General features: G+C 37.1%; 7 protein-coding genes across 7 annotated transcripts; 5 read left to right on the top strand and 2 right to left on the bottom strand.

Annotated features, from left to right (window-relative positions):
• Window positions 1-866: 866 nt before the first annotated feature.
• EV154DRAFT_472846 (SNF2 family N-terminal domain-containing protein) lies at window positions 867-4,343 on the top strand (the record flags this gene model as incomplete). The annotated part of the gene is made up of 6 exons (XM_051597921.1): window positions 867-1,275; window positions 1,477-1,647; window positions 1,750-2,123; window positions 2,192-2,444; window positions 2,528-2,669; window positions 2,754-4,343. The coding sequence occupies 6 exons, from the start codon at window positions 867-869 to the stop codon at window positions 4,201-4,203; spliced, it is 2,799 nt and encodes a 932-aa protein (XP_051452080.1). The 3' UTR covers window positions 4,204-4,343.
• Window positions 4,300-6,258, bottom strand: EV154DRAFT_526781 (GDP dissociation inhibitor). The gene is made up of 5 exons (XM_051603427.1): window positions 6,075-6,258; window positions 5,526-5,997; window positions 5,392-5,469; window positions 5,157-5,319; window positions 4,300-5,075 (listed from the first exon to the last, which is right to left on the bottom strand). Exons 1-5 carry the CDS (start codon window positions 6,075-6,077, stop codon window positions 4,466-4,468), a joined length of 1,326 nt encoding a protein of 441 aa, XP_051452079.1. The 5' UTR covers window positions 6,078-6,258; the 3' UTR covers window positions 4,300-4,465.
• Window positions 6,259-10,169: 3,911 nt separating this feature from the next.
• Window positions 10,170-10,412, top strand: EV154DRAFT_430233 (uncharacterized protein; the record flags this gene model as incomplete). Its single annotated transcript, XM_051596524.1, has 1 exon — window positions 10,170-10,412. A coding segment is annotated over one exon (243 nt), but the record flags the coding sequence as incomplete, so codon positions are not given.
• A 59-nt stretch (window positions 10,413-10,471) lies between these two features.
• EV154DRAFT_430191 (uncharacterized protein) lies at window positions 10,472-11,517 on the top strand (the record flags this gene model as incomplete). Its single annotated transcript, XM_051596521.1, has 4 exons — window positions 10,472-10,635; window positions 10,710-10,961; window positions 11,156-11,367; window positions 11,426-11,517. Coding segments are annotated over 4 exons (720 nt in total), but the record flags the coding sequence as incomplete, so codon positions are not given.
• A 1,607-nt stretch (window positions 11,518-13,124) lies between these two features.
• Window positions 13,125-14,267, top strand: EV154DRAFT_577909 (uncharacterized protein; the record flags this gene model as incomplete). The annotated part of the gene is made up of 1 exon (XM_051606543.1): window positions 13,125-14,267. One exon carries the CDS (start codon window positions 13,125-13,127, stop codon window positions 14,265-14,267), a length of 1,143 nt encoding a protein of 380 aa, XP_051452076.1.
• EV154DRAFT_526773 (uncharacterized protein) lies at window positions 14,266-17,984 on the bottom strand. Its single transcript, XM_051603426.1, has 17 exons — window positions 17,837-17,984; window positions 17,652-17,785; window positions 17,516-17,582; window positions 17,134-17,427; window positions 16,936-17,051; window positions 16,832-16,880; window positions 16,722-16,766; window positions 16,595-16,640; window positions 16,329-16,501; window positions 16,159-16,258; window positions 16,037-16,072; window positions 15,796-15,957; window positions 15,694-15,729; window positions 15,544-15,624; window positions 15,250-15,469; window positions 14,791-15,165; window positions 14,266-14,710 (listed from the first exon to the last, which is right to left on the bottom strand). The coding sequence occupies exons 1-17, from the start codon at window positions 17,929-17,931 to the stop codon at window positions 14,301-14,303; spliced, it is 2,439 nt and encodes an 812-aa protein (XP_051452075.1). The 5' UTR covers window positions 17,932-17,984; the 3' UTR covers window positions 14,266-14,300.
• A 2,353-nt stretch (window positions 17,985-20,337) lies between these two features.
• Window positions 20,338-21,598, top strand: EV154DRAFT_526772 (vacuolar membrane protein-domain-containing protein). Its single transcript, XM_051603425.1, has 4 exons — window positions 20,338-20,509; window positions 20,583-20,699; window positions 20,756-21,070; window positions 21,141-21,598. The coding sequence occupies exons 1-4, from the start codon at window positions 20,364-20,366 to the stop codon at window positions 21,445-21,447; spliced, it is 885 nt and encodes a 294-aa protein (XP_051452074.1). The 5' UTR covers window positions 20,338-20,363; the 3' UTR covers window positions 21,448-21,598.
• Window positions 21,599-21,664: the final 66 nt, after the last annotated feature.

The raw sequence follows: 21,664 nt of genomic DNA, 5'->3' as shown, positions 1-21,664 counted from the left end.
AATAACCAAAAAAAAAAAAAAAAAAAATCCTGCATTACAACCAAACAACAGATAGATATCTTGTCAAAAAGCGCACAACAGCTTTTTGTAGTAATAAGTACAATAAATACCTTGACTCAAATGTGTGACTAGATTATAAACCAAAAAGAAGCGCTACCTTGATCTCCTTTTGTTTAAAAAAAAAAAAGAAATCCTTTTGTATTGTATGGTTAAGGTTGCACACCAAATTGAAATTCCGTTCCGAGATCACACAAAAATCAAGCCATTTGTCAAAAATAAAAGAAAGGAGAAAGGAAACCTTCTTTTACAAAACAATCCTTTAATATTATCATTATTATCATTATTGTGTTCTGTTAGTTAGTGTCGGGACTACTTTACACCCATGAAGTACTAAAATAAGGTAAAAAAAAAAAAAAAAAAAAAAAAAAAAAATTAGAGTGAAAGAAATGACGTTGTTATTCCACACTACCAGACTAAGGTTAAGGTTCTTTAGTGTAGAAAAGTATACGAATACTTTGCAAAAAAACGTTTTATTGAAAGCATCCCGATTGGATATGAATCTCATACAAACCAGGAACAAATGAAACATGGTTCGCTAGGGTTCACACACTACAAGAAAGATAAAAAAAAAGGTACTCCCTCAGCTTGCCCGCCATCAACCTTCATTTGAGCAGTGGTGGTGGATGTCAATAACAAAGCCAAAAGATAAAAATAAAAAAAAGGAATGGCGTGTGACTGTTACATAGGCTGTTAACCTACCAGTTTTATACTAATAAACACCTTCTTTTTTTCCCCCTACACCTCATTACTTGCTATCTTTTTTTTTTTTTTTTCTGTGTATAATAGTAGTAGAATAAAAAAAAAAGATGTCGAATATCAATACAGACCGTAATAACGCGGAACCTGGTCAACAAGCTGTTGAACCTGTTGTCAGCACTGTCAGACCTGTTCACTATCTTGATTCTCCTGTAGACACTGTCAGACCTGTTCATTATCTTGATTCGCCTGAAGAATTAGTCCTAGATTTGACTGCAGAAGAAATAGAATTTATCAATGGCACAAATGCCAATACAACGGCACCTGGATCCAATATTAACAATAGTATTCCCATTGACGACGATACCTTTGCTTTCTTTGTGGAAGCGGGTCTCGATGATCCTGAAGAACTCGCCATGTTGGGTATCGACGTGGAAGAGATTCGGAACCAAAGAATGATTGCTGAAAGACTTGAAAAACAACACAAAGCTGATCATGAAGCTGCATTAGAACTTCAACGTCAACTTGAAAGAGATAGATACTTGCCTCCTCAGTCTAGCACCGCCAGCAATAACATCAACGACATAGGCAGTAGTAGTACCAGACCTGTAGAATCTTTAGCTATCGTTGAAAGAGCCCCTTCCTTCATGTCGCAAGGTACCATCAAGAGAGAAATTGACAATATTGGTAATCAACTCAACAAACGTCCCAAGATCGAAGATAAAGGAAAACGTCCGATTACTGTGATTGATGATGATGACGAATGCATTGATTTGACAGATGATAACGTGGCCTCTTCTTCTTCCGCAGCAGCAGCAGCAGCATCATCTACCATACCACATTATGATCCTTATCATGATCATCATATGATTGAACACTATGATGATGACAGTGACTTGGGCTATGATTCCGAAGAGGATTATCTTAGCGCTGTTCCTTGGAACAGAAGACCTCATAACGGTATGCCCCCACCTCCTTTCAGGGGTGGCACAGGTGAAAGTACGAATAGTAGTGGTTGGGAAGAACCTGATTTCAGATTGTTTGGTGATGAAGGCTTTGGTTTTCATCATTACGGTGCTCATATGGAATCCATCGCGAGATTTGAACGCTCACAAAGATCCTTACCTCAAATCGCGGGTTATAATGCGCCTATCTTGAGTGCGGAGGAGACTGAAAAGGAATTACGCGAATTATTGGAACATGTCATGTATGATGAACCTCCAGGACCCGATGCAAGAGCTGGAACCCCCGATGGACTCAACATTACATTGTTGGAACATCAAAAGATTGGTTTGCAGTGGATGATCAAGATGGAAGCCTCTAAAAATAAGGGTGGTATCTTGGCAGATGATATGGGTCTCGGAAAGGTAGATACACTTTATTTATTTTTTTTAAGTTGGGCTTTTATTAAATTCAATTCGTACAACCCATATAGACTATTCAAGCTATGGCCATCATGGTTCACAATACGTGCGAGAACGCTACAGAGATTGACCATTCAAGTATTGGAAGAAGACAAACTGTAACCGAAAAAATAAACATCAAAGCAACCTTGATTGTGTGTCCTGTCTCTCTTATTGATCAATGGCGTCGAGAGATTCAAGGAAAAACCACACCTCAATTAAACGTGTTGGTTTATCATGGTGCTGCCAGAACACAAAGTCCATACGATCTTGCGAAATACGATGGTAAAAAAACAAAAAAAAAAAAGAGCTGTGAAAGACTTTTTGTCATTGCCGTTCCACTAACCCCTTTAAATTTTTTTTTATAGTGATTATTTCTTCCTATGCAGTAACAGCAAGTAACTTTCAAGAAACAAGCAAAGGTCCCTTTGCCAAAGTCAACTTTCACCGAGTTGTTCTTGATGAAGCCCATACCATCAAAAACAAGAATACACGTGCAGCCCTTGGATGGTAAAGTATCCGATCCAATGCATTCATTCTCTTTTAAAGAGAAACCTCAACTCAACACACAATTTTTTTTTTATTTATATATAGTTGTGCTGTAGATGCTACTTATAGATGGTGTATGACAGCCACACCTATCCAAAACAAGATTGAAGAATTATACTCATTAATCAAGTTCTTACGTATCCGACCTTTCTGTGAATGGGACGAGTTCAGAGACTGTATTGCCAAACCCATGAAAGCAGGTAATCATAAAAAGGCCATCAAGGTCGCTCAAGTCCTCATGAAGGCCATCTCCTTAAGACGATCCAAAAAGGCCATGATTGATGGTAAACCCATTCTTGATTTACCTGCCAGAAACGTCAATATGACCCATATCGATTTCACACCCGATGAACGAAATCATTATGACTTTGTCAACCAAACCGCACAAGCTCGATTCAACAAATATATGGCTGCAGGTACTGTCATGAAAAATTATTCATCCGTGCTCGTCCTCCTTTTACGATTGAGACAAGCTTGTTTACATCCCAGTTTGACCTTACAAGAAGGAGATGGAACCACTCAACCTTTACCTACCAATCAACTCCAATTAGCTACCTCCATGAAACCCGATGTCGTCAAACGTTTATTGGATGATAGTGCAGGTTTAGCAGAAATTGAATGTCCCATCTGTATGGATATTGCACAAGATGCTCAGATCATTGTAGGCTGTGGTCATATCCTCTGTAAAGAATGCTTTGATGGTTATTGGAATGCCAATGATGGTAACACCAAACGTTGTCCTCAATGTCGTGGTGAATTAGACAATATGAAATTGGTGACGGTCGAAACTTTCTTGAAAAAATACGCACCGGATCTCTATGAAGAATCACAACTGGCCATGACAGAAAAGGAAAAGGTGGATATAAAAAGAGTACAGGACTTTGTCTCCAGTTCCAAGATTGATAAGATGATGGAGATTCTGGATCAGACGGATATTGAGACGCACGGACAAGATAAAACTATTGTGTTCTCACAATTTACGGGTATGTTGGACTTGATTGAAAAACCATTAAAGGATAAAGGATTTGCTTATTTGCGATACGATGGATCCATGGATGTGAAACATCGTGCTGCTGCAGTGAATAAGTTCTTTGATGATCCTGAAGTGAAGGTCTTGCTCGTTTCTACCAAGTGTGGTTCACTCGGTCTTAACCTGACGATTGCGAATCGTGTGATTATCTTGGATGTATGGTGGAACCCAGCACTTGAGAATCAGGCCATTGATCGTGTCCATCGTATTGGTCAAACAAAGGATGTACATGTACATCGTCTCTTTATTAATGATACAGTGGAAGATCGTATCCTCGAGTTACAAAATAAGAAACAGGCAGTTGCAGATGGTGTTCTGGGTGAAGGTAGTGGCGAACCTATTCAAAGACTAGGTCTTGCTGAAATGATTTACTTATTCCGTGGTGGTGAAGCTCCCGGTACCATGCCTACACAGCAAGCAGGTCCATCTAACTCTTCTGCTGCTGGTCCTTCCCGACGATTGTAAAAATGTTTTTTTTTTTTTTAAGAAAAGCTTCCTCCCTCCCTCTTTATCGCTTCATACCATTATTATCATATTTTAAGTGAAATCTGTTTATAGTCCTTTTTTTAAAAAAAAAAATAAAATAAATTTATTTATTGTCACTATGTATTTTTTTCTGTGCTTGCTGTCAAGTGTAAATGTTCTTTTTTTTTTTATTGACAAAGAAGAAAAATGCAATGGTGTGTGTGTGTGTGTTTAAGGGGGGGGGGAATATAGAAAGAATGTATTAAGCTTCAATATGATCAGCTTCAGATCTCTTCTTGAGAACAAGATCAGATCCAGTCATACGAGTGTAAATACTCTTGACATCATCACACACAGTTTCAAAATGAGAAGAAGCATCATACGACTTGGAGACAAAGACTTGTTCAGCAGTACCGTCATTGAGAGGGGCTTGAATATCAGAGACATGAATAAACTTATCATGAATGGGACCCAAAATATCTAAACCAGCCTTGATTTCGGATTCAGGATCCTCTGTCTCAACAATTGTAGAGACAATAGCCAAATACATATCCTTGGGGCATACAGCATGGTTACTAGAGACACTGGCAACGTAGATATCATGACCACGACCCAACTCATTTTGAGGAATCACGATTTGAACAGAGTCAGATTCGGTTGTGTTGGGAATAGGATGTTTCAAGAAACAAATGGCACGAACAACTTTACCCGTTGTCTTGACCTTGTCCGTAGCATAAGAAGGATCACAGATAATTTGTTTGGCTCTAGCGGTCTCTGTACCTGAACGAACACCCACAGCAACACCTCCTTCATAGAGAATCTCATCAGCTGCCTTATCGAGCATATAGGTGCCACCATAAATAGCACTTAATCTATTTTAAAAAAAAGAAGCGAGGAGTTTAGTCTCTTTAAACTTACTTATAGGGAGACTTTTTTATAATTATATATATTACCTGGCAAAGGATTGAGGGAGTTCACCCAATCCGTGAAGGGGATAGATGTAAGGGCTCTTACCATAACGTGCCATAGAAGCGACATAAAGAACAATCTTTTCAGTGGTTTCGCGAGCAGGTTTTTGAAGATAATCATCGTCCAAATGAAGTGCCATAGCATGTCCTATATATATAAAAAGTGACCCCGTTTTTTTTTAGCTTTTATTGTGTGTAACCAAATAAATAAGAGACGTACCAATGAAATCTTGAGTACTGGGTTCAAGACCGAACTTTGCATATACATCGACCATGGTGTTTGAATCGAGATTTAAGCCTAATTATATAGGGGATGAGCCACTGCTTCTTTTTTTTTTAATAAGTATAACTAACCTTCATGCGTGCTTTCGTCAGAATCCTTATAGTTTTGGATAAATTCGAAGAACTTTTGTAATCTACGTTTTTCAACAAGACCCAATAAAGAAGTAGAGACGGCTTCCAATTCGGTAGTAGGCACCTTTGAAATCTTACCGTCCTTGTAAAAGAAGGAGCCAGCAATTTGCTTGAATTCAAGGTAACGAGTAACGTCGGTATGGGTCAAGAAACGTACGATTTCACCATTGGCCATCATGAACTTGGGAATCAAGTCGATATTGTAATCACGATCACGACCCAATTCGGCAGGGACCTGTTCGTCGGGTCTGTACTTGCGATAGAGCTGTGTCAAGTTTAAAGAAGCAGACTCTCCACCATAGTAATCATTACGATCCATATGAAGGACTTTTTTACCTTCGACAGAAAAAATACCAGAAAGAATACATTCGGTTAAACCTGTACCGAGAACAATAATGTCATAAGTGTCATCCTATTTAATCACATAACAAAGTCGTTAATATCTACTTTTTGGGCTACTTTATTTGATTCTCTCTTAGCTTATCTTACCATAGTGCTTATTTAAAAAAAGTGTGTTAAAGAAGTGTATACAAAAAAAAAAGTATATCTGTGAAGAAGAAAAAAAAGGAAATTCAACAGAAAGTAACCCGCTTTTTATTTATCGTTTGAGGAGAACTATTTAAGCCAATAATAAACGTGCCCTTTCAAATAAACTTGAAAAAAAAACAACGTGTGTGCTTTTTTTTTTTTTTTTTTTTTCACGAGAAGTCAGATTATATTTGGTGTTTTACCATTTCTTGTGTCACCTGTGGTGAGAAATGTTGTCACGGATGATGAATTAAATTCAATAGAAATTAAAATGAGCACATGTACAGTTGATACAATAAATTATGTCGTCTGGGGCCGAACAAAATGTCCACCCCAATGAGGAATTAGATTTCGTCCAATCAGAAATAAGTTTTCGCTAAAGTGAGCTAAACTTTACATTTCATTGAATTGCTTCATTCTATATTAATATCGTCATTTCTTTTCTATTACCTCTCATCAAGAATATAAGGATGAAAAAAAAAATAGTATGCGTATGAATGAACCAACCTGGTTTTTTTTTATGTGCTTCCATACAAATAGATATTATAGCCAGGTTTATCTACATAATACAGCTTAAAATTATGATGATAGGCTACATGTTTTTTTTAAAAAAAAAAAAAAAAAAAAAAAAAATAACAGCACCACTTCAATTTGATGATTGAGGAGCCATCCTTAGCCAATTCGAGAAAATCAACGCTTGATAAAATCAAAACGCATTGTTTTGTTTGTGTTGATGAAAAATAATTAAATAGGAGAAATAATCTTATTTTTGTAAAAAGAGAAACTGATCAGTTGTAAGAAAAAGAAATGAATGTGCTGAGAGAACCAATTCAACATCTCCAAAGAAACAAATGAATGTAACTTGACGGTGAAGCGTATCGCTCGACATCCCAAAGCGAGAAACTCTCCCGAAACGCAGGAAAGAGTGGGTCAAAAAAATGATCGCAAACATACGTCGTACTGAATGTACATGGACTTGTCATTAAATACTGCCTCAAGTCAGCTATACTATTCTGGACAGAAATAGAATCCTGATGTTGTCGAGTTAATATACGCGTACAGGTTTATCACACCAAATAGAAACATAATCCAGATTATTTACAGACATGTTGAAATAATAAAAGAAAAGGGGAAATGAACAGTAAAATAACGGGGAATGTCTTTTATATACGAGTGCAATAAAATGCAACACCTTTACTTTTTTCTCTTGTCGAAATTAAAACGATAATGTAGCTGCCCGTTGACTGAATTTGCGGATATTATACATTGGTATCGTAAAAACTGAACTATTCTACGCTTACTAACTATAATTTAAGAGCACAATACATACAATTACAGTGCCCGTTATCATACCCAATCACACCAATAATTTGCCTCAATATACATGGGGATGTCGTGGGACTTTTGTTATGTAACAGCCAAATTATTTAGAGGGTCAAAGATGATTTTATTATGATTGAGATAAAAGCTTGTCTTGAATATCAACAAATTTTGAGTGACCTAAGTCACGACAAGGATGCCAAATTCTTAGTTCACTAAAAGAAAAATCTTTTAGATCCATCCTTTACAGGGCGAAGACCTGATTTGGCGGCGTAAAGGGCCTTGACCCCTCCTATAAGTATAGTTGGACTACCCCAGGGGATAGCATGTTGTGAACTATGTTTTACCTCACAGAAAAGGACGCGCGCCAAAGCACTCTAGCGATTTTATACACTATGCCCAAATCAAACGTGATCAAACAAGGAACCAGCATATACAACATATACGCATCATTAACAGGATAAGGCGGGTTCAATTTCTACATCCCAACACTCAGCCCAAAAGGACTATAATGAATGCAATCACCTCCACTTTCATCTCTCGTCCTGAGACTTTTACATCCCTGATCTGAGGACCCTGCAGCAAGAAAGTGACAAAGAACGGCTGGATCCAACTAAACAGTGACTCCCAACGAACGTTGGCCTGATAAGGAATTGTCGAAAGGGTATGAAGTAGCCAGTAATAAAGACCCCGCAATTAGTGAGTTTGCACGAACGTTGGCCTGATAAGGAATTGTCGAACAGTAACAAGAATTGTCAGAACAAAACAAAACCTGTCCCTCACTAAGAACGAGGTGGGGGTCCCGCATGCTCGAACGTTGGCCTGATAAGGAATTGTCGAACAAAAACAAGAATTTGTCTGAACCAAACAACCTGTTCCTCACTAAGAACGGGAAGAAGGCCCCGTAATCAGTGAGTTTGCACGAACGTTGGCCTGATAAGGAATTGTCGAACAGCAACAAGAATTGTCAGAACAAAACAAACTCTGCTCTCAATAAGAACGGGCGAAAGATATTGAGGTCGTCAATACCCTCCGAGGTTAGGGTTTTTTGGTTGCATTAGGATGATGTACAATCAAATGAGTGAAAAGATAATAGTATGAGAACCAAGGAGAACAAAAAAAACCTGGACAGTGGGCGTGAGAGTGTATTTTTGTCAACACGAAAAAAAAGTCACGGATTGTGTGCCCACGTGCTCCCCCCGCACATTAAGAGGGCATTTTTTTTTTTTTTTTTTTTTTGTTCAGTCTAATCATAAAACTCCTAAGTCGTCTTTTCTTAGCTTTTTTCTTAAAAGACTAACTTTATTCAAATACTTTTGCATCACCAACTCTTTATTTGTTCTATACGTGCCACTAAAACTAAAGAATCGTACAATTCAACGTGAATTACTATCGTATAGCAAGAGAACACAGCTTTTTAAAGAAGTTGTCAAGTGGAACTCATCGGATGATTAGACTGCATCTGGACGATCGGGAAACAAACTCTCTTTGACTTTATTTATAAAGTAAGAAGCGTAACTTTTCAATACAACGAGATATCAAGGAGGAGTATGTTATCTTGATTTATTATTATAATATAAGGAGCCTTCTGTAGCATGAAAGAAGCGCTACATACTTATATAGGCCTGCTAATCGCATAATACAACTAGATCAGGAATTACCAAGCTCTGACTTGCTTGAGAGGTTTTTGCAAGTGTTTCTATTTTAAGTAAAGGCTCAAACATTATGGATCATGAAACAAGCAATTAAATCATCCTGATATAAGCTTGTTTATCAGCCTACAAATAAAGCTGGTTCACACACTTTATTCTTCTCCTTTTCTTTTCCCTTAACATGCTTCTTTTATCGTATGAAAGTAACCGATCACATAAAAAGGTTAGTTAGTAATGACTCTTGTTTCTTTGAAAAGAAGCTAAATTGAAAAAGATATATTGTGATATTGCGGCTGCGGCTAGTCTTTGCTATAGGAGGGCGACCTCCTTGGCAGGGTTCTTGAGTTTTTGGAACTCAAGAACCGTGAATGGCTGTGACTGCACTGTAAATAGTCGTAAGCATACTTGGTTCACTCTTACTTTCAGCATACAGATATACTGGAGAGCACTTCAAAGCAATTAATGACAGTATTAAATGGAACTCTTCACAGAATAATCAACAATAAGGATGCAGATGCAAAGTTGAAAAATTATAGTACTGCTCTCATTCGACAATTAGAAACTGAAAAAAGCAAACTGAAAAATAACATGGAATACAGGAAGCTACTCAACGATTATCAAATTGGAGAGCTTGAAGAAGAAGCGCAGAATGATGCTCGTTTTACCAGCCGGATCCTCACGACAGTTGAAGCCAAAGCTCACAGGAAGAATATGCAGCGTAGACTGGATCAGCTGTTTAACGAGGATGAGACTGACGAAGACATAAATGATGCAGGACAGTTAGATTTGACGAGTCGTTTGGAAGACGAAGAAGAAACAGAAATTTTACAAGTAAGCCAGTCTGTTGTAGACTTCTATATTCACAAGAGTATGAGAAATGCATATTTTAATACTAAATTTTGACTTTAATCATTAGCATCTACACGATCATTCACTGATGAGCCTGAATTAGGTAACCGCACTAATGCTTACGACGATGATGACCCATTCACAGAAAAAGAGGAAGTATGTTCATGCATTTTACATTATGAACATGAGTTCTGACGATTATAATTAGTTTCCAACTCTGAAGGTCGTTAAAGAGAAAAACATATATAAGTACCAAGCACCAGCGCAGAATATCATTTCACCTTACAAACCCATCATTCAAGCGAGCGATTTAGGTGTTCTGAAGAACTATTTTGGCATCTGCATTGGAACGAATCAAGATAAGGCTACCGAAGAAACGAAGCAAGAGTTTATGGTTTGCATGAATAATCAAAATTTGTACAAGTCTCTTAAAGAAGTGCCTGATGAAATTTATGGCAAACTACTAGCGATTCTGTAAACCCAAGATCGTCCGAAAATGAAGAAGGCAATTATGGCCCTCCCACTTCCGAATCTAGTGCTTTTGCTGAATTTGCCCAGTACGCCCTGCTTGGTTTCACCTTGAATCTATTAAAACCTCGTAGCTTTAATGGAAAAAGCGACGAACGCAGCATTTTTTGTGAAGTATATATCCCAATACTCAAAGCTTTTGGCAACTGCCTTAGCGTATTGAACTATACATGGTAATTCAACTGAAGTAATAGATAACATATGACACTGAAAATTCTAATCAACATTTCAAATTTTCAACATATAGGTTTGAAAAGAAAGCAAAGGATGCTGATTACGTCTGGCTTGTTTCAAATGATTTCTCCAAGGAAAAGAAGGATAATCTAAAACTACTTGATGGCGTTGGCACCTTGGCGAAAGTTGATAGTACCTACCTAGTAATGGAAAGCAGCGGCTTTAGCAATGACAAGGTGGTCTCTCATTCCCTTAACGACACTCTCAAGAATATCAAGAACGGCCATGAACATTTAAAGTTAATCACCGCAAAATTTCTATCGCGGTCAATTTTTGAGCAAATATTAACAAGCAAAAATGCGATGAATTTTCGACCGCCGTCGCGGCGATGGCGGTTAATTTTTGACTGTAATCTTTGCGAATGCGATCAATTTCTGCACTTTTTGACCGTGATCACCGCGATTGCCGTCAATTTTTAATAAATCTTTTTCAAAATTTTGCAGTGCAGTATTTGTTTAGTCAGTACCGCAATGCCTCTTTTGACACCATTAAGAAAGTGAACATTTTCTCTTGCCAAATCATTAAGAACAAGATTACTCTGATCAAATACGCTGTCAAATCTCGATCAACTTGGAAAGTCGTTGATTGTCGTTCAGCTTCAGTACCACTCAATATTGAGAACAGTCTCGATTATATGAGAGTTTTTGAACTCTTCGCATTCATGTTGGTAAGTTTTGAAGCAGATGTCTATACAGCTTTGTCTAATAATTTGATGGGGTGATATTCAAGAACAACAATCTGTCTCCAAACAGCTAAAACAGGAGAACTTGGGCCTGGCGCCTGTGTCCGAAGACGAAACTGTAGCCCATTGCCTGTTGTAACCTCTATGTATATCAAACATTTTCTATATAATTTCATTCCTAATGTATATCACTTCCCATCATGTCTTATCAATCATGTTTAAGTTTGATATATCCAATTTGCTTACCCCTCAAGTCTAATAACAATTGCTTGCAAGTTGTATCTTGGGTGCTCTTGCTATCAGTCCTGTAAATGTTTCTAATGAGAATGCTAGATGATTCAAGCTCTCAAGACTACTGGCAAGAGCCTCTACAAAATCGATTCATCCGAAAAGACGTATTATCGCACTGATGGTCCAAAGGAAGTGCTTAGGATAATTTCTAGATTACTACAGCAATTTTATTCACTGTAGAATAATCTTTTTTAATGAAATTTACAAGATGTATTGTACTCTAAGCTTAGAGCAAGAGGCAAACAGCAGAGGATTATTTCCGTCTCTAGGTTTCAACTTGGCTCAGATGTTTTCTATCTAAAGATAATCCATGAGCCTTACGCCTGCTGGTACATAATATGTCCAACGCAAGACCCAATTCGCGCTTTTTCAAATCTCAATTAGCGATTATGGTAATCCCAAATGGTGTATTTAATAAACAAAACCGATCTTCTTATAAGAGATGTATCTGAAAATTGCAGTAAAACTTTACTAGATGGGTTCCATTCGAAGACATTTGTCAAACATGCTCACAGAATGCTGGCTCATACTCAAGAGTGTGGTAGCTCTCGCTCCATTACTTGCCTCGGTCACTTTCGCTTTAAAATCTTTCCCTGTCCTTACAAAAAAAAAAAAAAAAAAAAAAAAAAAAAAAAGATTATTTCTGTCCTATTTAATTATTTTTCATCAACACAAACAAAACAATGCGTTTTGATTTCATCAAGCGTTGATTTTCTCGAATTGGCTAAGGATGGCTCCTCAATCATCAAATTGAAGTGGTGCTGTTATTTTTTTTTTTTTTTTTTTTTTTTTTTTTAAAAAAAAACATGTAGCCTATCATCATAATTTTAAGCTGTATTATGTAGATAAACCTGGCTATAATATCTGTTGTATGGAAGCACATAAAAAAAACCAGGTTGGTTCATTAATACGCATACTATTTTTTTTTTTCATCCTTATATTCTTGATGAGAGGTAATAGAAAAAGTAATAGAAAAGAAATGACGATATTGATATAGAATGAAGCAATTCAATGAATGTAAAGTTTAGCTCACTTCAGCGAAAACTTATTTCTGATTGGACGAAATCTGATTCCTGATTGGCCGACATTTTACTTCTAATTAAGCGATATTTTATATGACCTAGTATCTGATTGGGTGACATTTTGTTCGGCCCAGACGACATAATTTATTGTATCAACTGTAATAAGCCAAATAATCTATTTAGCTTGTAACAAGCTTGTTAGACTAAACGAAAACACACACACACCCCCTTTATATCACTTTTTATTTATTTATTTCTTTCTGTATATGACAACAATATGTCACTAACATTGACAAACAATTGGCGACTTTTAAAAAAAAAAGTCTATACCTATAAAAAGGATATAAATTTTTTTGTAATGCTGTACACTTTTTTTTTTCTCTTCAATCTTTTATATATAAACATATACTCTTAAAAAAAAAGAAGTTGTCAAATGTCAAACAATAAGCAGTTGGTATCGCATAGCAACAACAAGAGCTGTTACAGGTTATATGCTGGTCATGGCAATTGGATTAATCTTGACTTGAAGACCACGCAAGATTTACTCGATATCTTTCAAAAGGGGATCCCCTGTCGCTATCAATTGAGTGCCGGGCTTTTTATTGATATTATTCCACATGATGTGGACTGTAACAGCAAGAATATTGACATGTTTGGTCTCATGCGCGCTGACTTGGTCTATGAAAGCCAAGTGGTTGAAACTCATGTCCAACAATTGATGTCGCATTACATAAGGTCACTTTTGGACGATCAAGGCATTATTGATGCATTTCCGCCCTTAAGATCAGGAGAAGATCTCCCTATCATTACTTCTTTACCCACTCACCGCCATTTAAGCTTGGTCCCTTCCGTTGTCGGCGCCGTTAGAAGAGGTCCTAAACCTTCTTTATACAAATCAACCGATTCTTCCTCCGCCTTGCTATCCTCTTCTTCTTCTTGCTCCACTTCGCCTCGTTTGACTACAAAAAAGAAGGCCTTCCATACCATCTCGAACAGACGTAAAAGAAAGACAATGCCTGTTGAATTATCTATGCCTACTGCAGCTACTAAAAGACAAGCTATGACGTCGTCTATGCATGCATTTGATGATCAGAATTACATGGAATCTTCTTCACCTGACTATCCTCATCACCATCACCATCATCATCATCACCAGCAACAACAGGGAGGAAGTAGTAGTGGTCCTTCAGGAGGAGGAGGTGGTGGTGGTGGTGGAAGTGGCAATAACACATATCCTCTCATTGCTTATCCAGGTCAAGCCAATTGGAATTATCAACAACAACGCACTAACTTTAACTTTGAATTTGACTTTGACCAGGAGAGACATTCTCCTACAGACATTTTAAATGAATATGAATATAATCAACGTTTTGATACAAGAAGCAATGAATTATATCAACCTATATTAGAAGAAAAGCCATCTTCAGGAACTTCAACAGAAAGCTATGCTCCCAGTTCTCCTCATTGGGAAGGTAAAGAATGGGATTATGAAAAGAAACCTTCTGTGACAACAATTGATCATCGTATCTTACTCTCCAACAACAACAATTTAATCCTTACTCATTCATCTCCCTAAAAAACACACACACATTTCTTTTTTTTTTATTCATCAATAAAAGGCTAAAGGATATCCATATTTTAAACATGTTAATCTCTGAACTGTTTCCTTGACCGTATTCATTTGTTGTTTCCAATTCTTTTCTTTCCTTGTCAAATAATCTAAATAAAGCACAATCAATCGCACTTTTTCTATATCACTGCCATCGATTAAATCCGTCAGTAAATCAATGACTTTCTCAACATCTTCTGGTTCTGGCCCATCTTCATACAGGGATACCCAATCACGTAATAAGCTACGTATCTCTTTCAAATCCGTACATCCATTTAACGCGGGTTCTCCTTCCGGCTCCGACGGCAATGGTAAAGAAGGTGGGCTAACCATAGCTGGTAATATCTCTATCGGCTTCTTCTCCGTGGGTCGATTCCTACGGTGCTCTTCTAATAGCTCTGTGCGCACATCTATGGGAACATTTGCATGTGAATATTTCGAATCCTACGCCCCACAATGCCAATTTTTCGTGTTTTTATCTATATTTTACCTTCCGGCAAAGCGTTCCAGACATTTACGTCATAATCAAGACCGTCCATTTGCAAGGCTACAGTAGAAGGGGGACTTGGCTTATTCCCATACGCTTGAAGAACCTGCTCTTGCATCTCTTTGGGCAAGGCCAGTAAAGCAGTGGGGTCCAGCTGAGACCATGGAGGAAGCTCTTCTACTGGCTGTGCGTTGTTTTGAAACACAAGCGTATAATTGGATGCGAGCTCTTGTTGCATGAGGTCTGGAAGCTCCTTGTATACGTTATAATCTACCGTCATTTCTGCTTTGGTCCTCTCCCTAGTGTTGCTGCTACTGGAAGATGTCGATGTAGCTTCTGCTGTAGTAGCTGACTTGAATTTCAAAGTACCTTGATCAGCTATAAATAGCCATTGAGTATATTTATATACATTTGATTGCGCATTTTTTTTTTTTTCGTTTAAAAAAAATGATAATTACATACGTGACAAAACGACGTTATCTAGCCTTGTTATTTGTATACCTAATCCCCGAATATCCGAGCAAGAGAACTGGAAGCCCTTTAGCATGGGATAAATACTCTTGAAAATAACATGACTATCATTTGTATAATCACTCAGCATAGTCGATTTCGAAAACGAATCGACTTGACCATGACCCAAATGTTTCGAGGCTTCAACCGCATCGTGTTTTCTTTTTAGGATCTACAATTTTTTTAAAAAAAACTTGCGCCTGCATAGGATTACATTGTGATTTTTTTTTTTTTTTTTTTTTTTACCTTGATGGTTACTGTCTTGCCTTTCAAACCATGTTTAATTAAGCGATCCGATACTTCTTTTGATAGACCTTGTACAAATTCCTGATGGTAAAAGGAGGTAAAGGTATTTAAAATACCTGCCAAAAAATTAAACAGAGAAAATCTTTTTACCTTTTCATTCAAGTCATTTTCAAAGCGTACACCCCACTATATTGAAAAAAATGTTAGCAACGGAAATGAATTGTTGATTGGGGGGGTTAGGTTAGTTTTTACATTCACTTCCGCACTAACAGATTGTCTTTGTTTGTGTCTAGTCAAAACACGATCATCCAACCCACGTGAGAACTGGAACAAGGTTTGACCCATTTTTGCGCCTAACTTTGTTTGCAAATCCGTCAACAGAATTTTTCTCACATCCAACACAGTTTGAACATCCTAAGAGTAGACATACAGTAAAACATGATTTAATCTAGTTATCTCGTTTTTTTTTTTTTTTCAAAGTGCAAATGTTTACCAATTCTTTGAGCTTCTCCGCTATAGCATAACCTACCTAGAACACAACATCGATAAATATATGTATAAAACGAGGAAACACGTATTAAAAACAAACAAACAAACAAAAATAGGATGTCTTACACCAGGTAAATCCGTAACACTTGTTTCTGCTAGTAAAGGCTCTACATCATGTTCTTTGCAATAGAATTGACCAGCTGGTTTTGCTTTCTTGGTAGACAATCTAAAAATTTACATTGTGATGAGTTTTCTTCCCCCCGAAAGAAGAAATACATGCGACTGTTAAAGCTTACCTCGCCAATAAGATATTTTTACCGATACCAATACTTGCTTCACATCCAGTCGCTTGTCTTATTTCATTTCTCATCGTAGTAGCCACATGCTCTTCTTGACCATTTCCCTCGATTTCTAATAAAGCCTCGTCCACGCTCACTGCTTGCATTTCAAGTGCATGTTGGAACACAATCTGTACACGGGCCATGCCCAAAAAAAAAATATCAGGTTATCCCATGTTTTACTTTAGGCTATTGTATACCAAAAAAAAAAAAAAAATACTTGCCTCATAAAAAATTTCAGAAATGGATCGATATTTTTCAAATTCATATCTTTCAAAAACGTGGGATTACGATTGTTTTAGTAAGGTAACACTATAACAAAAAATAAAACATGCGTTTCTCTGTACTTACGGTATGACTTGAAGGTTTGGACAAAGTCCCATCGCGGTTCCAATACTATAATTAATTAAAAAAAAACCATGAATTCTTGTCATTTTTGTAGGTTGGTATCCATTTCTTACGTCATTCCATTGTGTATACCAAAAGATCGAGCCACATAATTACACGATGCTGTTCTAAAGTAAGTGATTGTAATAACAACAACTTTTTTCTTCTTAAAACTCACCAATATCACTGGATGAATCTTTACCAGAACCATGCGATACAGCTACAGGTTGATCTCGTAAATGAGGTCGATCCTTAATTCCCACCGACGCAAAGAAGCAATCAAAATCAATGTGCCTTTTTTTTTTGTTTAGTTTTAAAATAAGGTTTTTTTTTTAATTTAAGAATCCTCCCCCCCCACCCCAAAAAAAAAACTTACATAATGACACGAGGTCCATGGGGTGTTGTTTTAGCTGGATATTTTTCTTGTAATTTGTCCACAATGTCTTTTAATTCACCTTTCCATACAGACAAGTAATGTAAACGAGAGGTCTCGTAGTACCGTTTAATAAATTGCGGATTGACAGTTGAGGTGGACCTTGCCCATTGGTTGGATAAAATGTCTTGATTTAACGCTTGTCCGCTAATCACTAATCGATACGGTTGCCAAGGTAAAAGGCGTTCTGCTTCAATGCTTTCCGTGATCCATTCTGGCTTCACTACCTTGTATAATCTTTTTTTTTTTTTTTTTTAAAAAAAAAAAAAATATATATATATAAATTAGATATGAAAACAATCTAGCTAGTCTTTATATATCGTACCGAAACTCCTTCATTTTCGAATTTGTTAAATTCGTGGCAATAATATGGGTCACACTGGATTTTTTCACTACACGGAGTAAGGGGAGAGATAAGTAACAAAAAGATGAAAGTTCCAAATATAAAATAAAAACCTTACAGTAATGCTGATAGTCTCCTCCATATTCCAATATCAATCGACGTAATTCACTGTTGGGTGGATTCGTATAGCCATTGATATGAATTGAAAGCCCTTTAAACAATGGTGCCCTTTCTTGACTAGCTAAATTTTTCCTAAGTATGTGTGTCAATATAAAAATGAGAAAAAAACATGTCCTCATTTACAATTCTTGTTGTTGGTTCTTCAACTTCGCTTGCTTATTGTTCATGTATTTTCGAAATTCGCCAAATTGAATGGCACCATATGTTTCTTCTGCCATTTGCGTAGTAATTTAAAAGGGGGTGTAAATATATTTTATTTTTTATTTTTTTTATTTTTAGATCGCTTTAAAAAAAAGCTCAAAAATTTCAATGGGGACAATGACATTCGTTAGAACAAACATTGACATGAAAGTTCAGCATAATGTCTTGTAAACATTCTATACCTGCTTTTTTTTTGCAGAGAGTATTGTCATTGGTGGGTCTTAAGAATAACAATTGAGCCAGAAATGCTGTATGAGACTCTCAAAAGTGCATGTATACACTACGAATATATTATGCATTGGTTTACCACCAAAGCGGCTGTCTCTCATCCCAAATAGTCATCGCCAATAATCATGTAAGATTACAGATGTAATGTTTTGGTTGTGCAAAGATTTGCGCTCTTTTTTTTTTATCAGCCAAGTGTGGCTGACCTGGTTCATGTACTACCTGAAAACAGGTTTTACTTTTTTTTTTTCCTTTATTTTTTGATGATACACGTTTTCCATTGACTTGATAAATGTACAACGGATGCCTTGCAAAAAACTATGTGTCACTGTTACTTTTAGGTTCCAAAAAAAAAAAGAATACCTGAATTTGAATGACAGGATATCAAATGACTCCTACTGCATATTATCGGGTGCTCTTAAACGAATAAATGCGATAGAGTATACAATTGGAAATGAAACAAAGCGCACCCTAAAATAACAGGGAATACAGGTTTAAATATATCATGACTATACCAGCGAAAATGAATTATCACTGCTGGAGAAATCTGTGTTGAAGCAGATTACGGCGCTAATTATTCATTTAATAGGACGAAACTAATTCCCTGCTGATTACCATGATTTTAATTTAACTGGTAGAAAGAGTGTGTTAGTTGACAAGAGAAAGTACTCAATGCATCTAAGACTTGCCCATCTATCAGCTACATAGTCTTGAGTTTGATTGACTCCGTATCAATATGAATGTTGAATACCAGTAAATGTGTGCTCCCCATACATCATTTAATCCTTTTTTGTGGGGGGCATTGTGACGGTGATAAGGATCTACATTACAAACAAACTGTGAATAATTGGCGTAAAAAAAATTTTTTTTGTTTGTTTTTTTTTTCTTCTTTCTTCTTCTTCTTCATAGCCCACTCGTAAAAAGGTGGTGAGGTCTACTTAAAACCCATGGTAGCTCCGACGATCGTGGTAGTGTCAGAGATTTCGCTTCAACAACTGAGCTGGCAATATTGGTGGGAATACCAGAGGAGTGCTATCTTTCCGAGGGGGTAGTTTCTGCTTTGGACGTGATGGTCGTCCTTAACTGGATAACAATCCTTGAGCTGGCAGTGACGGAGAGGTAGATACTGACGTTATCGGCTAGGTCTGTTTTTCTTTTCGGTTTAGATAGTTTTACTCTCAAAGGAGGGTAACAGGGACGCGTTGTAGAGGGTGGAAAAGTGTACCTTGCATTCTAACTTGACTACAACTCACATATTAATTTATCAGACTACGGTCCGGTTTGATCAAGTTAGTCCTTTTCCATCGAGTCTCACCCCCACAGCTTCTATTACCTTTTCGATTTTCTCCCCATTCTAGACAAAACCGAAAATGCGGGATGTATGGATACAAGCCTCCTCGTGGCCATCCTGGAAACACTCGCTTCTTTATGTGAGTGGCAAATGTGTATCTACTATTATTTGGTGTGGTGTATTTATGGTATCAAGTAAGTAAAATAGCAAATCATGAGAATTTTTGTGCGTTAACTAACTAATAATAACGATGTCTTGATTGTTATAAGCCATCTTCTCTTAATAAAAACTCTTAATAAAAATCTTCTTTCTTTTTCAATGGTTGTTAACTATAATGTCTTTCTTTTTCAATCCATAAATATAAAAAATTTTGTCAGGCCAAACGTGTATTATCTAATCGAACACGACCAATAATTTTGACGTATAGTGAATTTATTTCAATTCCGACTGATTGAATGTTTGTTTTGTAGCGTCTTACATACCAATTGACGTGTCTCATCATTCGCATTTGTTGTAACTAATTTCTTGGCAAAGAACGGTGATTGCTTCTATGTGACAGCTCATAATCAAAGTTTCATTACATGTCACTACAGGGGATGAAACCAAGTCCAGTAACTAACCTTTGGTTCCCATAATAGGTGGTCGGGATAGATTGAATGATGATAACAACGCTCTGGTCCATGCTGAATCAGACAAGAAGTAATAGCTGTATAGGGGAAAAGGTGTCTAAATTCTACTTGTAGTCTTCCGGCTAATATTATTCACTTGCACACGATGTAGAGTTTGCTAATCTTCAAAAAGTGACTGATGTCATGGACTGTGGGACAACCCAAAATCCATTTTTGGGAGATGGGGGGGGGGACGAGTTAAAAAGGCGGGCGGAAAAGAAAAGAGAGAGAGACCGACCCTTTCTTTCTCTTTCTATTTATAAACATGGATTCTCCTGAAGATCAAGATTCCGGGTGTAAGCTCATGGATGGCTTTGGTATATTTATTCAATTGTGCCTAGCAACCACAGCCTTTTCAACATTAATCTTTAAACGACAACGAGAACAACCACAACGACCCATTCGCATTTGGTACGTCTTTTGTATTTTAAATAAAGAAGGTCTCCCTCACACTCAGCCTTTTTTTTTTCTTTTCTAAAAATAGGGCCCTCGATGTCAGTAAACAATTAGCAGGCGGCATCATGATACATTCGCTCAATGTTGTAGCTGCCGTATTCTTTGGTGTGGATCCAGAAGGAGAGAAATCAAATCCTTGTGTTTGGTAAATTGTAAATTGTTTTTTCCCTCCCACATGTGGACCAACCTTTTTTTTTTTAGGTACTTTCTGAATATATTAGTAGACACAACACTAGGTATCGGTATTTTATGGTTGTTATTACACGGCTTTAAACACCTCGTCAAGAAACTTGCCTGGTCTGGATTCCAAAGTGGAGTTTATGGAGATCCCCCTTTAACCGAGCAATTAAAGAAATGGGCTAAGCAATTAGCAGTATACATTATTTGTTTAATGCTCATGAAGATTATTGTGGTTTCTCTGTTTCATTTATGTCCTTGGATATCTGATTTTGGTGACTGGGTTCTTCAATGGACAGTGGGTAACTACCGACTGCAAGTGGTCTTTGTCATGCTAATGTAAGTCCGTGCTTTATTTTGTATGAACAACGCATTTACCAAAAAAAAAAAAAAAACTTTATATAAAAAGCTTCCCCCTGGTGATGAATATTATGCAATTCTGGGTCATTGACACATTTATTAAACACAAGCATGAGGATCCAAGTCAGATTATTCGATTAAACCACGACGAAGAAGCACAGGATGGAGAGACATTATTGACAAATAACGAGCCAACAGATTCCCCACCAAGGTATAGCACGGATGAAGAAATACACCATCCAAGTGAATTTGTTTCCGCCTCTTCTTCTACAGATACACCCATCCTGAACGGAAATGAATACGAATTGAAATCACCTACAATTCGTGGAAATGAACTGAAATCAAAGCATTATTAATGAGAGCAAAAAAAAAATACCCTTCATCTTTTGTACATTTATTGAAAATAAAAATAAAAATTATGCATCACACACACTGTCAATTATACAACCTGATCTTTTGATATCACTTGGCAGACACGGTGGATACACAATGCTTTGTCCCAGCCCCCTCCCTGAATTGAAACCCCGCCACCTACCAGCTTGTTTTGGGCCTTGACAGGTTTTTTTATACCCC

This window comes from Mucor mucedo, assembly GCF_025094135.1.
Source record: "Mucor mucedo strain NRRL 3635 chromosome Unknown EV154scaffold_158, whole genome shotgun sequence".
In the NCBI taxonomy this organism is placed as follows: domain Eukaryota; kingdom Fungi; phylum Mucoromycota; class Mucoromycetes; order Mucorales; family Mucoraceae; genus Mucor; species Mucor mucedo.
This window is presented reverse-complemented; position numbering and strand designations above follow the sequence as displayed.